The sequence below is a fragment of the Pan troglodytes genome, chromosome 5 (genome assembly GCF_028858775.2).
Source record: "Pan troglodytes isolate AG18354 chromosome 5, NHGRI_mPanTro3-v2.0_pri, whole genome shotgun sequence".
Lineage (NCBI taxonomy): Eukaryota > Metazoa > Chordata > Mammalia > Primates > Hominidae > Pan > Pan troglodytes.
This window is the reverse complement of record NC_072403.2, coordinates 180,387,047-180,405,059: the sequence shown is the minus strand read 5'-3', so window position 1 is coordinate 180,405,059 and position 18,013 is coordinate 180,387,047. Positions and strand designations below refer to the sequence as shown.

General features: G+C 51.2%; 1 protein-coding gene and 1 long non-coding RNA gene across 3 annotated transcripts; one reads left to right on the top strand and one right to left on the bottom strand.

The window, feature by feature from the left end:
• Positions 1–5,426: 5,426 nt before the first annotated feature.
• Positions 5,427–17,748, top strand: DACT2 (dishevelled binding antagonist of beta catenin 2). Of its 2 annotated transcripts, none has more exons than XM_016956665.4 (4): positions 5,427–6,005; positions 12,671–12,803; positions 13,509–13,787; positions 15,554–17,748. In XM_016956665.4, exons 1-4 carry the CDS (start codon positions 5,760–5,762, stop codon positions 17,218–17,220), a joined length of 2,325 nt encoding a protein of 774 aa, XP_016812154.2. In that variant the 5' UTR covers positions 5,427–5,759; the 3' UTR covers positions 17,221–17,748. The 2 variants fall into 2 exon arrangements, with proteins under 2 accessions (XP_016812154.2, XP_063669759.1); XM_063813689.1 differs by lacking the exon at positions 5,427–6,005 and adding an exon at positions 7,524–10,208.
• On the bottom strand, positions 11,485–13,571 carry LOC107975406 (uncharacterized). The gene is made up of 4 exons (XR_001718930.3): positions 13,487–13,571; positions 12,710–12,952; positions 11,808–11,886; positions 11,485–11,711 (listed from the first exon to the last, which is right to left on the bottom strand). It is a non-coding gene; the product is annotated as an uncharacterized LOC107975406 (long non-coding RNA).
• Positions 17,749–18,013: the final 265 nt, after the last annotated feature.

Below are 18,013 nucleotides of genomic sequence, written 5' to 3'. Positions count from 1 at the left end.
AAATGCAGGGTTGGCTTTATATTTGCAAATCAATCAGCATAATTTATGAAATAAATAGGGAAAAAAGGAGAAAAATATTTTAATTCCCTCAATATCTTAGAAAATACCTTTGATAAAATTCAACATCATTCTAGGAACAGATGATTATTTTATTAATCTCATAAAGGGCATCTTCAAAGCACACACACCATCGTCTCAGTGATGAAATATTGAAAAGCTTCCCACTGTCCTTGAAAGTGACACATGGAAAAGGAAGCATGATAGCATCACCATTCAACATTCTCCTTGGGGCGCTAGCCACTAAAATAAGGCAAGAAAAATGAATAAAAGATTTAAGGGTCAGAAATAAAGACATAAAACTGCCATTAATCTCAGATGATATGAATGTATATGGAAAAAAATCCCAAAGAATCTCTAGATAAATGATTCAAATGAAAAAATGAGTTTAGCAAAGTTGTTAGATTCTTTGTTGGTATTTTTATCTATCATCAACCAAAATAAAATGAATTTTAAAAAGGTAACTGGCAATAGCATTAGGGAATCAGGAGCCCAGGAGAGCCAGTGTAACGCCATTTTAAAACCAACTGCCATCCTGCCTCACGGTCCTGAGATGTTTACAGCTAAGGAAACAGCTCGGTCATGCCTGCAAGACAAACTCCTACCACAACAGAAAGTCCAGGTGTCCCAATGCCTGTAACAACATATGCCTTCAAGATAATTATAGTAATGCTCCGACGTACTTACATACTGAAATGTCAAGAATAGTTTTCTTTAAATCAACAGACTAATTCTGTCCCGCTGTCAGCCCACCCACATATAGTCACAGCTTAGCATAGACTTTACATAGCAAGACCCCATATCAGAAAAGCTTAAAATGAAGAGGTGCATTCCTCCACTTGCTGTATGAGGACATCAAACTCAAACTCTGCAATGGAGTAGTATCTAAGAAACTTGCTTCTTTCACTGCACTCTGCCACTCACCTTGAATTCCTTCCTGCATGGGATCCAAGAACTCTCTCTTGGGGTCTGAATCAAGACTGCTTTTCTGGTAACAATAGCATCAGAAAAGAAGAAGAAGGAGAAGAAGAAGGAGAAGGAGAAGGAGAAGAAAGTAGGGACAAATCTAATGAGAGTTCTACAAGACTGCCACGTCTTTCTATACAGAAAATTATAAAATAATAATTAGAGATATTAAAAGAAACGTCTATGTACATACATACCATGAAACACTACGCAGACATAAAAAAGAACTAGATCATGTCCTTTGCAGCAACATGGATAGAGCTGGAGGCCATTATCCTAAGTGAACTCATACAGGAACAGAAAACCAAATACCACATGTTCTCACTTACAAGTGAGAGCTAAACATCAGATACACGCGCACATAAAGAAGAGAACAGGCCCCAAGGCCGATTTGAGAGTAGAGGGTGGGAGAAGGGTGAGGAAGGAAAAACTATATATCCAGTGCTATGCTTATTACCTGGGTGACAAAATAATCTGTATGCCAAATCCCTGTGGCATGCAATTCACCTATACAACAAATCTGCCTATGTATCCCGAACCTAAAAGTATTAAGAAAAAGAAGAAAACTTTTATAAATAAAGGGGTATTCCTTGTCTGTGGATTAGTAATAGAATGTTCAAGATTGTAAAGATGTAATTTCTCCCCGGATGGACTACAGAGTCAATGGAGTCTTATCAAAATACAGTGGACTTCTGGTATTTATTTCCTTGCTGATTCTAAATTTTATGTAATATAGCAAAGTACCAAAGATATTCAAGACACCCTTGAAAAATATGGTGGGAGAACTTGCCCTACAAAATATCAGCATTTCTTTTAAAGACAAAACAATTATGACAAGTGCAAGAACAGACAGATGCACTAGCCACATGGAGACTAAGACCCAGAACATTCCGGAAAACACACAGATATTTTACTCAGGACAAAGGTGGCGGCAACATGCAAGAGTTCAAAAAGGACAAGATTTTTCAATAAATATTGCACTGGAATATGTGCTTAAAAACAAGGAAATTGTGACACCTCCTCCAAATACAGCACATGAAAAGCCATTCTGGGTGGATTATAGATCTAGATAAGAAAGGCAAAATGATAAGGTTTCTAGAAGACAGCATTAGGTAATGTCTTCAGTAACCTGGGTGAGTAAACATTTCTTCAAAAGGGCACAAAAAGATTAATAATAAATAAGACTATGTAAAAATTAAGACCTTCTGTTTACCAAAGGACACGATTCAGAGAGCTCACATACAGGGAGAAGACATAACTGATAAAGGGCTCACCTCCAGTCTGTCTCTCTCTCTGTCACTATCTTCATCTCTCTCTATCTTTAAAAGGCATCTAAGACAAACCCACAGCTGACGTCATACTTAACAGGAAAGACTGAATGTTTTCTTTGGCCCTTTCTGTTCAACATGGTGTTAGATGTTGTAACCAGAACAACTTGGCAGGTAAAAGAAGTAAAAGGTACCCATCCTGGAAAGAAAGCAGTAAAACTATCTCTATTTCCAGATGACATGAGCTTCTAGGTAGAAAGTACAAATAAATTCACATGCACACACACACACCCACACACACACACAACTATTAGAACTAATAAACAAGTTCAGCAGAGTCGTAGGAATCAATATACAAGAATCTTTTTTTCTCTTTTTGAGACACGGTCTCACTCTGTTGTCTGGCTGGAGTTCAGTGGTGCAAACACAGCTCACTGTAACCATAACCTCCTGGGTTCAATGGATCCTCTAGCCTCAGCCTCCCTCCTGAGTAGCTGAAACTACAGGTGCATGCCACCATACCCTGGCTATTTTTGTATTTTTGGTAGAGGCAGGGTTTTGCCATGTTACCCAGGCTGCTCTGGAATGCCTCAGCTCAAATGATCCACGTGCCTCCGCCTCCCAAAGTGCTGGGATTAGAGGTGTGTGCCACTATGCCTGGCCTTCCAATCAATATTTAATTTTTATACACTAACAATGAATGTTCTGAAAATAAAACTAGAAAACAATTCCATGTACAGCTGTGTCAAAAATAATAAAATACTTAGAAATAAATTTAACAAGTACAAGACTTCTATGCTGAAAACTACAAAGCACTGTCGAAAGAAATTAATGAAGACCTAAATAAGTGGAAAGACATCCTATGTTTATGGTTCAGAAGATTTAACCTTAAGGTAGCAATACCTGCAATAGGTAAACAAATTTAGTTGCAATTCCCATCCAAATCCCAGATGACTTCTTTGCTGATTGACAAGCTGATACTAAAATTCATATAGAAATCAAAAGACACTGGCCAGGAGTAGCAGCTCACACCTGTAATTTGGGAGGCCAGGCAGGCGGATCACCTGAGGTCAGGAGTTAGAGACCAGCCTGGCCAACATGGCCAAGCCACATCTCTACTAAAAATACAAAAATTAGCCAGGCGTGGTGGCATGTACCTGTAATCACAGCTACTTGGGAGGCTGAGGCAGGAGAATTGCTTGAGCCCAGGAGATGGAGGTTGCAGTGAGCCAAGATCGCGCCACTGCACTCCAGCCTGGGCAACAGGGTAAGGCCCTGTCTCAAAAAGAAGAAGAAGAAGAAGAAGAAGAAAAAAAAAGAATCCGAAGACACAGATCAGCCAAAACAATCTTGGAAAAGAAAAAATTGGAGGACTCACATTTCCTGACTTCAAAACTTATTACAAGGCTACAATGATTGAAACAGTGTGGTACTGGCATAAGAATAGACATATATTGCAATGCAACAGAACTGAGAAACCAGAAACTGATTTCTGGATCAACTGATTTTCAACAAGGGTCCCAAGACAATTCAACAGGGAAAGAACTGTCTTTTCAACAAATGGTACTGGGACAACTGGGTATGCAAAAGAAGGGGCCCCTACTTCACACCATATACAGAAATTAATGCAAAATAAAACAAAGGCTTAAATGTAAGTGCTAAGTCTACAGCAAAATCTTAGAAATCATAGCTGTAAACTTTGTCTTCGGATTAGACAATGCTCTGTTAGATCACCCAAAGCATAAGGAACAACAACAAAGTAGATAAACTGGAATTCACCAAAATTACAAACATTTTTTGCTGCAAAGGACACTATCAAGAACATGAAAAAAACTCACAACATGGAAAAATTATTTGCCAATCATGTATTTCATAAGGGAAGTGCAAATCATGTCTGATAAGGGAATTGTATAATGAATACTCACATCTCAATAACGAAAAGACAACGTAAATTTTAAAATGGGCCAAGGATCTGAATAGACAGTTCTCCAAAGGAAGTATACAACAAGCATATGAAAAGATGCTCAACGCCCTTAGCCATCAGGGAAACACAAATCAAAACCACAGGGAGATACCACTTCACATCTGCTGGACTAAAGACAGCGGTTGGTGTGCACAATGAGGAAATGGAACCCTCATACCCTGCTGGCTGCTGGGATTCCACTTGGAAAGCAGTCTGGCAGCTCCTCACAAGGTTAAGCACAGTAGTCACCTACGATCCAGCCATTCCTCTCTTAGGTATAATGAAAACATATTGCCACAGAAAAACTCATACAGGAATGTCCTTGCAGCGTTATTCGTAATCGCTAAAAAATGGAACAACTCACATGTCATCAGCAGATGAATGGATAAACAAAATTTGGCACAGCCATGCAGTGGAGTATTATTTAGCCACACAAAGGAATACAGTTCTGACGCAATCTGCAGCACAGACGCACCTTGAAAACGCTCACCGAAAGGAGCCCCCACAGAGACCTCCTGGCGTGTGACCCCATTTCCATGAACTTCCAGAACCTGCGGGGTGGTGGTTCTATGTGTGGGGGTGCAGGAGAGGGAATGGGGGTAGCTACCGATGAGAACAGGGTTTCTTTTGGGGGTGGTGAACACAACTTCGTTAATATACTAAAAACTGGAACTGTACACCTTAAATTAGGTGAGTTTTATGGTACGTGAACTGCATCTTAAGCAATTATTTTAAAAATTTAAAAAGCAAGCTGAGCAGCCTGGCCAACATGGTGAAACCCCATCTGTACTAAAAATACAAAAATTAGCCAAGTATGGTGGTGTGCGCCTGTAGTCCCAGCTACTCGGGAGGCTGAGGCAGGAGAATCGCTTGAACCCGGGAGGCAGAGGTTGCAGTGAGAGGAGATCGCGCCACTGCACTCCAGCCTGGGCGACAGAGCGAGACACTGTCTCAAAAAAAAAAAAAAAAAAAAAAAGCAAGGTGCGGTTTCCAAACTGCAGATACCCATTGGGAAACGTGGGTAATACGGTTTTGAAATCTCTACTGCGTCTGCAATGGTAACACGGTCCTTGCAATGTGATAATGTCCCAATAATTTATCTTTATAAACATTTTAAAACCTTAACAAGCCCTTTCTCCGCCTTTGTTCCACTTGCGCCTCTTTGCCCCTCTCCCCCGGGCTCCTCCTCCCGGCTGGCCCTCCCCGCTGAAGTCACGGAGGCGCTCAGCTGGCCCCGGGGTCTGGGTGCGCCCGCCCTGCCCGCAGCCGGCGAGGGGCCCTGGGGGGTCGGCGGGGCGGGTCCAGGGGAAGCCGCGGTGACCTCGGGGCGCGTGCAGACCCCGCCCTCCGCGCCTGGCCACAGATTCCAGCCCACCTTGGCGACCTGCGGAGCCGGGGGCGGAGAGAGGAGGCGCAGGAGGACCCGCGACACAGCTCGGGATCCGCGCGCGCTGGGCCTCCGGCGCCGCTCGTGGGGTTCGGGAGGCCGGGACCCTGCCCGGGAGATGTGGACGCCGGGCGGACCCCCGGGGCCCGCGGGCTGGGACCGCCGTAGGTTGGGCGCGAGGTTGCGCGCGGCGTTCGCGGGGTTGCAGGAGCTGCAGGGGCTGCGCGCCACGCAGCAGGAGCGGGTACGGGGCGCCCTGGCCCTGCAGACCCCGCCCGCGCCCGCCGCGCCGTGCGGCCCCCACGGCCTCCACGGCCCCGAGCAGCAGCTGGAGGCGGCGCTGGCCGCGCTGCAGGAGCAGCTGGTAAGGACCGGGCGCCGGGACTCGGGGCTGCGAGGTGTGCGGGCCACAGGCGCTGCTCCTTCGGCAGCGACTGTGTGTTAGTGGGACGGGGGTGTCTGATGGATGGAGGGGACGTCCTTTGGGATTTGAATGGAATGCAGTTCGGTCTCCAAGGAGGGGGACATGGCGGCCCCGCGCGCAGGTGCCTAGAAGTGAAGCGCACAGGTGAGGACCCTGAAAACTGCCCGGGGCTGCAGCCCGCGCTCCGCCCTGCGTGGATGTGCGCCTACCCACGCCAGCATCCAGAAGCTGGCAGATTTGGGAGAGACACCCTGTTCGTTACAGGGTTACAGCATTGTTCTGACCTGCAGGTACTGACCGGCGTTCCCCTGGCGGAGGTCGGCTCGGGATCCGGGCATCACTTCCCGGGGGACCAGGTACCCCCTGCTGTCTTGGGTTAGGGGCAACAGTGTCCGCGTGGTAAAGCGCACCCCGACTTGTCCTCAGGAATGTGCTGACGTTTCTTAAGGTCGTGTCACTGTAATAAAGTATTGGGGGAAAGCATGTAACTGACAAAGGCCTCTTCAACTTTAAAATGTGACCTGACCTGTAAGGAGAGGCGTATCCTCTGATCCAGAGGAGAGAGACTCTGATTTCCCTGCCACTGGCCCTCTTCAGCACTGAAGAGGCGCTCTGAACCCCTCCTTTCACACAATGAAAGGAACTCCAGTCATTACCCCTCTGCTTATTATGTTATTGTATGATTTTGTTAAACTTACTGGAAACAACTCACAAGCGTTTTCGTAGTTGCTGTATTTTCTTAAAGACAAACTAAAAAGGCTGGAGAAAGATATCTGTTTACTTGTGTTACCTCTGTTACACTAAGTGAAATTTCTTTTACATTAGAAATTTAAGTCTGTCCTGTTAAAAGTTGCTGCCTTTAAATGTTGCCCAGGTGAAGCTGCGGCATGACCGTCTGCCTCGCTCGCTCAGCCAGGTTGTTAACATAGCAAACCCTTCTGGATTAAAGAATCAGGAAGTCCAGTGTCTGGGACGCCTCCCAGGTTCCCCGTTATCTCCTGACCTTGTGGAAGACGGAGGTGGCAGACTGTGTGGGATTAACCTGGGCCCCCAACTCTGCCCCTGATGCCTCCTGAGAGGAAAGTAGCTGGTGTACAGACTTTGTTTACTCACCCAGTGACCAAATCCTGGCCGTCTGTTTAGGTCGTTTGTGTGTTTGCACCAGACACAATCGCAGCCTCTGTGTGACCTCGGCTCAGCACACGACAGCCACAGATGTGTTACACACATGTGACGGGAAGGGAGGTGCTGCTGAGATGCTGTTGTGTGTTTGCATCAGACACAATTGCAGCTTCTGCGTGACCTCAGCTCAGCACACGACAGCCACAGACGTGTTACACACATGTGATGGGAAGGGAGGTGCTGCCGAGATGCTGGCTTCAACTGCTCTGTCAAGGGGGTGAGAGTGCAGGTGATGATTAACTTGGCTTAAGAAATATACAAATCAAACTTACAAGCACTCAGCCTCTAATTACAAGTAGCCTTTTGGAAGAGAAGATCAAACAGATTTTTTGTTTATTTTATTATTATTTTTTAATGTGGGGACCAGAAGGAACACGCAGACTTTGTTTTGGAACTTTGTTCTCGGGACGGATTATGTGATCAAAAGAGAAGAATAATTGAATTTGTGTGACATCAGCCCAGGGCTTAACACTTTTACATTTTTCTTACAGTGAAAAACATTAGGAGTGATAGCAGTTCTATAGTGTTGAATACAATGAACAGCCTTGCTTGCTGGAACGGTTACACACTCCAGCAGCTCCCGGCTAACTCAGGGTTCCCTCCGCCCACCCTGGTGCTCACCTGTCCATTGGTCATCATTCAGGTGTGAAGGCAGGAAGAACATTTATCAGGCCCTGAGCAGATTTAGCCTACAGGAATTCTCAGGTGAGAACGATTGTTAGCATTTCCAGGGATTTAAACAGTCAGGAAAATAGCAGCACTCATCACTTCAAGGCTTGTCGCAATGTGCTGCAGCGTTTTAATTACCGTGCCACAAGAAAGAGTGCAGTAGAGGGTGCTTAGTAGGATTTTGCTGAATAAATAGATGAGTGACTTGTATTGCTGCGACAAAAGGGAAAATGATTTCAGAAGTTGGGATCTCCCTGTTCTGGGTTTCTAAGCTGATGAGATCCCCATGCCCTCCAACCCAAGTGGGTTTGCTGCTGTGTGGCCAGTCCAGAGAGGGTTGACTGTGTCCTCATGTATGTCTGTGAGGAAACTTGTCGTTCCCAAGAAGTGCCGGCCATTCCCATATTCATAAGGGTTAGGTTCCCCAACAAGCCCTAGAGAGAAGGACTTCATCCACTCCCTGGAACTCAGGGCCCATGAGTAGACCGAAAACCCCATCCTTCACCAGTGGGCGCCGTCTCCACAGGGGGAGAGACACAGAAGGGCTCCGGGAGTCTGCAGTGAAATCTTATCCTGAAGAATTTCCCCGTCTTGACATGGCTGGTCGTGACTTGTTCTGAAAGTGGCAGCTTGCAACAATTCCTTTTCCCTGGCAGCTTCCCACATTCCATGCTGCAGGAGCAAGCTGCACGTCTGATTCTGCAGCATCAACATGATGCCTGGCATTTTCCTTGGGCCGGCTGTGCTTGCTTTGTGAGCACACGGGAACCAAGGGAGGCAGGGTGAGGTTCAGGGCCACGCATTAGAGCCAGGCAGCCCCAGAAACCTGCAAGACTTCAGTGCTCCTTTTTCTCCACAAGTCCAGTCTGTGGACCAGGGACCCCTTTGCTGTTGATTGACAGACCTCCTTTAAACTTAGGTAACAGCATTTACCTCTCTCCTGAATGGAGGGGACAGCCTTGGAATTCAGGCATAGAATGTTTCCTTTGTGCATCCTAGCTCTCAGGGATAGAAAGGAGGTGTTTCAGATCCCATCTCCATATCCTGAACAGTAAGGCATTTTTCATGTTCATCCTCCACACGTGTCATAAAGGTGTTGCGATGTCTGGACTGTTGACTTGCCCACGGAAAAGGCATAGCACATGGAAATCAGGTCATTCTCTTGCGGTGCGTAAAGAATGCATTGCAAAGAAAGGGATTAACCTATTTTTTTTTTAACGGCACCCCCTGGAATAGAAATCCTCAAACTTTTTGTTGTCTTAAGGAACTTGTGTGGTCCCTGGGAAGCTTGTTAAAATGCAGGTTCCCAGGCTTACCTGGTAGAGTCTCAAGAAATGAGTGGGGCCTGGAGCCTGGGGTCTGCAGGTGTGCCCAGCTGATCCCACTGCCTGGAGAGGCTTGGTATGAGCGCCTTTATACCAGGCCCTCATGCCCCTTCCCCAGGCCCAGGGGTTTGGCATAGATGCCCCCAGAGCACACCGTGAGCAAGGCCGCCTGGAGTTAGCCTGAACGCTTGCAGAGGGCCGCCTGGAGTTAGCCTGAACGCTTGCAGGGGGCCGCCTGGAGTTAGCCTGAACGCTTGCAGGGGGCCGCCTGGAGTTAGCCTGAACGCTTGCAGGGGGCCGCCTGGAGTTAGCCTGAACGCTTGCAGGGGGAAGTGAAGCACGGCCATCCAGGGCTTGCTTGCTGCTGTGGAGTGAGTTGGTCCAATCATGGACATGCGTGGAGATCACGCTCTAGGGCTGGCCTTGCAGTGGACTCTCCTCCTTCCTGGCCACATATATTTTGTGACTATGAGCACAATGTCTGACCCTAAGAAAGAGTTAATGAAAACCACAGTCAAACAAACCCCAAGTTCGGGACAGCGGTCGGGGTTAGGGACAGTGGTCAGGGTTACAAGCACGGCGTAAATCCTGAATGGTGGAGTCCTGCAGACGTAGACGGGACCTGAGGACGTAATAAATAACCTGTGAGTGCCTGAGAGCTCTGTGTGTCCTGCAGCCCCTCGACCATTAATCAGAAACCAGCAACTGAAGGCCTGGCTGGCCAAACATTAATCACAAAGCAATTAACCCGGCACAGACACGGGGGTGGGAACGGGGCTGGGGGAGGAGGACAAAGCTGGCTGGGGTGCAGGGGCTTCCCTCCTTCAGAAGAAGGAGAGTGTGATTTGGAAGAGGACGGGGCACTTAGATCCTTTTAAACGTTGAGGTGTGGCCTCACAAAGGAACTTAATTTTCTGTCAGTACCATGGGTTTTGTTTTACACCAGGAAAAAGAAAAATCCTGTGCTGTAAGTATCCACCCGGCCCCTTTGTTTGGATCCAGGCTTCCTCTTTGCATAGCTGGTGTGGGAGAGCCCGCCTGTGTGTGCTGCTCAGGCTTGGCGGGTGGTGCTGTTCACTTGGATAGTGGTTTACCTGTGTACAAATGTGCAGGGTAAGGAGCCAGTATGTTTACGTGAAGCTGGGTGGTTCTGGAAGCATAACATTTTGATTAAATTCAGGATTGGTTTTTGCCATGTTCACATTCACAGATAATATTATGGCTTCAGAGGCCGGGCGCGGTGGCTCACGCCTGTAATCCGAGCACTTTGGGGGGCTGAGGCGGGCGGATCACGAGGTCAGGAGATCGAGACCATCGCGGCTAACACGGTGAAACCCCGTCTCTACTAAAAATACAAAAACTTAGCCGGGCATGGTGGCAGGCACCTGTACCAGCTACTCGGGAGGCTGAGGCAAGAGAATGGCTTGAACCCGGGAGGTGGAGCTTGCAGTGAGCTGAACTCGCGCCACTGCACTCCAGCCTGGAGGACAGAGCGAGACTCCGTCTAAAAAAAAATATTATGGCTTCAGATTCTGTCACTATGCAAACTTTGGAGGTTGTTGGGAGGCCCCTGAGTTGGGTGCTGGAGGAGGAGGTCTGCTCCTGGCACAGAAGCTGTGTGCTGGGTCGAGCCTGGCCTCCGTCCCCTCACCCGTGCTGATAGTAGGCACTTGCGTTTGGAAAATCTGAGAAGTCATTCTCTCATCAGAACAGGAAACCATTGCTATCTGCCTCTCTCGTAATGATTTCTCATATTGTGGAAATTACTGAAGTAATTCCCTGAGGCCTAGGTTATGGGGCTCAGGGGAACTCCTCATTTCCCACGTAAATTTTGAAATATAATTAATCATTTTCTTAAGAGAAACAACCACATAATTACATTCATTAATTATTTGCCTTAATCGTAGTTGTTCATCAAAACAAGAAATGTTTTAGAATTGAAAGACACACACACACGCACACATGTACACACACACACATGCTCATTATAAACCCTTTAGAGTGGGGGAAGCTGAGGCCAGGAGAAGGCGCAGCCTCTCAGGGCAGGGCTGTGATGGAAACTTCTAAATACACAGTCCCTTGGCCAGGCACATGCCTGTAATCCCAGCACACTGGGAGGCCAAAGAAGGCACATCACTTAAGTCCAGGAGTTGGAGACCAGCCTGGGCAACATGGCAAGACCCTGCCTCTACAAAAAATACAAAAATTAGCAGGGCGTGACGGTGCATGCCTGTAGTCCCGGATACTTGGGCGGCTGAGGTGGGAGGATCACCTGAGCCCGGGGAGGTCGATGCTGCAGTGAGCCGTGATCGCACCACTGCACTCCAGCCTGGGCAACAGAGCAAGACCCTGTCTCAAAAACAAAACAAAAGATCCTGAAGGCCGATTTTCAAGCTGCATTTATTCCAGGTAAAGCTGACATTTTCCATGTATTGCTGAGAACCTTCTCCCCTGGTAGCTCTGCCGAAGCCTGTAACAGTTCAAAATGTTACTTCTTCTATCAGGGAAGGAGAAGGGACTTATAGTGAAGGGGGAGCTTTTCTTTCTTTCCAAGGGACTTTCTTACCTTCTTGAAAAGTCAAAAGGTTTGTGCTCCCCAGGCACCAGGGACCCAGAGGCGGCCGAGTGAAAGGACGCCACCGCACCTGGGCATGAGATGCGTAAAGCGTTAGTACAGGAGAGTAAACCCTTATGCAGGCTGAAAAACGCAGCAAAACAGACAGTGCAGATAGTTCCTGTCTGCCAAAAGGAGGTGTTGTTTTTGATCCTGATTTCACTCAAGCTGTGGAATTCTGTATCCTTATAAAGAAATGTAATTTGAAAAGTGAGGATAAGTAAAGCAGTCTGATCTGGAGAAAACACGTGTGTGTGTGTGAGTGTGTGTGTATGAGTGTGTATGTGTGTGTACGGGTGTGTGTGTTTGTGTGTGTGAGTGTGTGTATGTGTGTGTGTATGTATGGGTGTGTGTGGATGGGTGTGTGTGTGTTTGTGTGAGTGTGTGTATGGGTGTGTGTGTTTGTGTGTGTGAGTGTGTGTGTATGTGTGTGTGTGTATGTGTGTATGGGTGTGTGTGTTTGTGTTTGTGTGTGTGTATGGGTGTGTGTGTTTGTGTGTGTATGTGTGTGTGTGAGTGTGTGTGTATGGGTGTGTGTGTTTGTGTTTGTGTGTATGTATGGGTGTGTGTGGATGGGTGTGTGTGTGTGTATGTGTGTGGGGGGCGATGGGTGTCAGTAGAGCTTTCTTTTTGTGACAGTGGAAGAAGGAAATTGCTTCAGAGTGAGCAGGGGCAGCTGCTGCATTTAGAAGACGTATTTCGCGTGGACTTTGGGAGTTTAAATTGCATTCACAATGCATGTTTTCACCCCTTTGAGCCTTAAGTTCTGCTTTCCGTAGGTACAATAGTTCCCTTTCTCTTCTTTCCCTTCTCAGTCCCGGCTGAGACAACAGGACATCGGCCTGAAGACCCACCTGGACCAGCTGGACCTGCAGATTAGCAAGCTGCAGCTGGATGTGGGCACAGCCTCAGGGGAGGCCCTGGACAGCGACAGCAGGCCCAGCTCAGGTACCAGGGCGCCCTGACCTCCCGGACACAGGGGCAGGCACGCAGCACAGGCAGAGGTGAAGCCTATCCCGCCAGCCCCTCTTGGGCTGAAATTCCATTCCAGGTATCCTAGTGTCCGTGCAGGGAGATGGCCGCTTCGTCAGGCTGATCTGAAAGTTACGAGGCAACACTGAAGCCTTTCTCAGGGCATATATATTAATTGGCTACCTCGCTCTTATTTTTTTAATTTGCAAAAATCACATTGTGGTCTAAGTGACGTTATTGCACTCAGGAGGCCTGTGGCTGAAGCACCTCCCCAGACTGGTCTCCTCAACTTGGCAGGCACCAGGGAAGAAAGAGAGAGACAGGGGCCAGAGGCCTGTCCTAAAAGGGCTGAAATCCAGAGGAAGAGGCCACCTCTTAGGCAGGCATCGACCACCCAGGACTAAAGGGACCACTTGCCAGGAAGAGGGAGGGCCAGGGCTGCAGAGTGCAGGTGGAGTGGGCCCTGACCGACCCACTGACAGCTCCTGGGAAGAATCCTGAACATTCTCACCTGAGCCACTCTCTCCCAGGCCGGCCGCGTGGACGATGGCACACAGCCTCCGGTAGCCTCAGCTCAGGGGTTCCCCTGGGCCCACCTGTGCCGTGACAAGCTCAGGAGGAGAGGGGGCCCTGGGCTCTTCTGGATGGGGGTCACTGACCTGCCTTGTCTGCTCCGTCCAGGCTTTTACGAGATGAGCGATGGTGGATCCTGCTCCCTGTCCACGTCCTGTGCCTCCGTCTGCAGTGACCGCATCTCTCCCTCGCTGGGCAGTTTGTTGCCTGTGGCCCAGGCCCACAAGGCCAGGCCCAGCATGGGGGACTGGAGGCCCCGGTCGGTTGATGAGACTACTGTGCCAGCGTGGAGACCCCAGGCTACTGAGGAGGGCGCCAGGCCCCCGGGGAGCGTGGAGGATGCAGGCCAGCCGTGGGGCACATTCTGGCCCAGGCCTGTATCTACAGGTAAGAAACTGCCAGGGAAGGTGGGGGTCTCATCTCAGGCACAGGGGATGGCGGAGTGCAGTCCCCAGCTGCTGAGGGCAGAGCCGGGGACCCTACACGGAGCATGCTCTCAGGCTCTAAGGGACGCTGGAAGGCCTCCGTGGGCCACGTGGTGGTTTGGATGGAGGCAGGAATCAAATGCGGCTGTGCGCATCACCACCAGCTCCAATAACACACAGCACTTTTCCCTGTATTTAAAATGGACATCAGCAAGCTTAAAAAAATCCTTCAAAAACCCTGGATCCACTGGTGTTTGGAGTGAGAGTGGGGTTGAAAGCGCTGGTGGGGAGAGAACCGGGCTCACACCTGGATCCCACCCGCTGGCCCAGGAGGGGCTGTAGTTGTCTTCAGACTGTCTCCAAAGGCACAGATGTCATTTTTGGCCTCGTTTTATTTCTAATACAAGGCCTGGTTTAGTAATAACCATTTGGTCTTTCTTACTGAGAAGCCCCGTGGTTTCCTCCAGAGCATCTGCAGGGACCAGCTTCATGCCCCTGGCCTCCCTTGGGGCTCCATCCCACCGCTGCGGGGCCTCTTCAGCCTCCAAGCCCTCAGGGAAATGAGGGCGCTGAACTGGCGATTCTCACTGCCCATGCACTCTCCCGCAAGGGGCAGGATCAGAACAGGCTGAGGGGGCCGCGCTGCAGGCGCAAATAGGGCCCCGCACCCTGTGTCTACACGCAAACGGCCCCGCACCCTGTGTCTACACGCAAATGGCCCTGTGCGGTGTCTAGATGCAGACGGGCCCCACGCCTGTGTCTAAATGCAAATGAGGCCCTGCACCTTGTGTCTAAATGCATTCCCGTCTGCCCCGCACCCTGTCTTAACCGCATTCCCGTCTGCCCCGCACGCCGTGTCTTAAACGCATTCCCGTCTGCCCCGCGCGCCGTGTCTTAAACGCATTCCCGTCTGCCCCGCGCGCCGTGTCTTAAACGCATTCCCGTCTGCCCCGCGCCCTGTGTCTTAAACGCATTCCCGTCTGCCCCGCACGCTGTGTCTTAAACGCATTCCCGTCTGCCCCGCGCCCTGTGTCTTAAACGCATTCCCGTCTGCCCCGCGCCCTGTGTCTTAAACGCATTCCCGTCTGCCCCGCACGCTGTGTCTTAAACGCATTCCCGTCTGCCCCGCGCCCTGTGTCTTAAACGCATTCCCGTCTGCCCCGCACGCTGTGTCTTAAACGCATTCCCGTCTGCCCCGCGCCCTGTGTCTTAAACGCATTCCCGTCTGCCCCGCACGCTGTGTCTTAAACGCATTCCCGTCTGCCCCGCGCCCTGTGTCTTAAACGCATTCCCGTCTGCCCCGCGCCCTGTGTCTTAAACGCATTCCCGTCTGCCCCGCACGCTGTGTCTTAAACGCATTCCCGTCTGCCCCGCGCGCTGTGTCTTAAACGCATTCCCGTCTGCCCCGCGCCCTGTGTCTTAAACGCATTCCCGTCTGCCCCGCGCCCTGTGTCTTAAACGCATTCCCGTCTGCCCCGCACGCTGTGTCTTAAACGCATTCCCGTCTGCCCCGCACGCTGTGTCTTAAACGCATTCCCGTCTGCCCCGCGCCCAGTGTCTACACGCGGACCGCAGTGACTGTGAGTCGCCGTCTCCCATGGGACCCAGGAGTTCCTGGAAGCAGTGAATGAGCAGCGTTTCCATCCCAGCTGCCACGCATGAAATGAAATCAACAGTGCACTAAATCGTCTCCGTAGTTACGTGTTTGTTCATTTTTCTCGTTCCCAGGTGATCTTGACAGAGCCCTGCCGGTGGACACGGGGCTCCAGAAAGCCAGCACGGACGCCGAGCTCCTCGGTCTCCTCTGCCAGGGGGTGGACATCCCACTGCACGTGCCGGACCCCAAGTATCGGCAGGACCTGGTGTCCCAGGGCGGCAGGGAGGTGTACCCGTACCCCAGCCCCCTGCACGCCGTGGCTCTACAGAGCCCCCTGTTTGTCCTGACTAAGGAAACCCCACAGAGAGGTGGCCCCTCGTTCCCTAGGGAGAGCCCCATGGGCCCCGCAGGTCTGAACACCATCCAGACTGGGCCGGTCCTCGAGGCTGGCCCGGCCAGGGCCAGAGCTTATATCGACAGGTTGCTGCATCTGTGGGGCCGGGAGACCCCAGCGAAGGGTAGCGGGGAAGAACAGGGACCTCTAAGGCATGCAGCGTCCCCATCTCCACAGAGGCAGGGTGGCTGGAGTACAGACGGTGGAGGGCGACTGCTGGTCTTCGCCCCAGGGAGGGAGGACGAGGGAGGGCCAGCTCAGAGCAGGGGTGCCGGCAGGGGCGGGCCCCAGCAGCAGCGATACATGCCCCTTGAGGGTCCCCAGCAGTCTGGCAGCCTTCCAGAGGAGGGCTCCAAGCCCTCAAACAGCTGCGTCCTCAGGGAGACCATGGTGCAGGCTTCTCCCAGCTCGAAGGCCCAGCAGACACCCTCAGCTCAGGACTATGGACGAGGCAACATCATATCCCCATCCAGGATGCTGGACAAGAGCCCCTCACCGGCCTCTGGGCACTTTGCCCACCCATCCTTTGCTGCCAGCCTGAAAATGGGTCCCCCCAAGAGCAAGGCTGAAAAAATCAAGAGAAGTCCCATGGACAAGGTGCTGAGGTTTGCAAGGCAGCCGCTGCTTCTACTGGACAGGCCTGAGGGAGCCCATGCAGCCCCCCAGCCATCCCTGGAGTGGGACCCCGCCCACTGGCCCCCAGGGAGGGGCGGGCTCCAGCGGAGGCCAGCCCTGGCCTGGGAGGCACCCGGGCGCTCCTGTTCCGAGTCCACCCTCTACCCCATGCCTGTCCTCGTCCCCTTGGCAGTGGCCCCGAAGGAGAGCCACCGGACCTCAGCCCAAGCCCTGTTCCCCTTTGAGGCGTCACTGCTCACCTCAGTGGCCAGGAGGAAGCATCGCCGCTGGCAGTCCACCGTGGAGATCTCGGCCCGGGCCCGCCTGGCCGGCTGTCCTGAGTCTAACCTGGGGCCCCCCAGGCCCGTGGCCAGGAGAGCAGGTGGCCCACTGGCTCGGGGCCGGCCCTCACTGGTCCGCCAGGACGCCTACACCAGGAGCGACTCAGAGCCCTCCAAGCACTCGGCCGAGTGTGACCCGCGGTTCCCGTCAGTCATCCCGGAGACCAGCGAGGGAGAGTCCAGTGACCACACCACCAACCGATTCGGAGACCATGAGTCCAGCAGCAGCGACGAGGAGGGCGGCGCCCAGGGCAGGGACTGTGACCTGGCCCTGGGCTATGTGGCGGCCGGGCATGCGGAGCTGGCCTGGACCCAGGAGGTCCTGGTCAGCTCGGGGCCACTCCTGTCCCCCGTGCCCAAGCTGTGCCGTATTAAGGCCTCCAAGGCCCTGAAGAAGAAGATCCGCAGATTCCAGCCGACGGCCCTGAAGGTCATGACCATGGTGTGAGGCGCAGTGACTGCGTCAAGAGAAGCCTGCTGCACACAGGGGCCCTTTCCGTGCAGTGTCCTGTGCATGTCTGGGTTTCGGTGTCGTCTTGCCAAGTCGCTTTATCTTCTGAGGCCACCGTTTAACAGGAGTCCCCGCAGATGGGTTCTGCCCTGTGGAGTACGGCCGTGAGTCCCCGCCCCAGCAAAGACTTCCATGCGGAGCTCTGGTTTCAGATGCCAGCAGCCTCCCCGGCCGGCCTAGTGTCTCTTTTCAAGCTCTGCCCAGGATGCTGCTTCCCAGCATGCACCTCGTTTCCATGTTGTCATCCTCCCGTGGCTTCCCCTGCCCTCACTCCCCTCTGGCTGGGGAAGTGTTTCCCAATCCTTTGACCATTCCTCCCCAAAAGCATTTTAAAGAGGCGGTTGCAGGACTCTGAGCTGGAAATTGAATTTGAGTTTAAACTCCACGTTAAGCTGTCAGCATACACAAACACCCAAATTATGCCATGATCTCAAATAAAAGGAACATTTTTTTCCCCTCTTTTAACCTCTTCTTCCCTGATTCCTTGTGTGGCACATGGTAGGGTCACCATAATCATGCCTGCCCATCACAGGGCACGTGCCAGCTTTGGGCGGGGAAGGCATCTTATAAGTGAGTAGAGACTAAACTCTGGTTTTAGTATAAAAAGTAGGGCATAGGCCGGGCATGGTGGCTCACGCCTGTAATCCCAGCACTTTGGGAAGACAGGGCGGGTGGATCACAAAGTCAGAAGATCAAGACCATCCTGACCAACATGGTGAAACCCCATCTC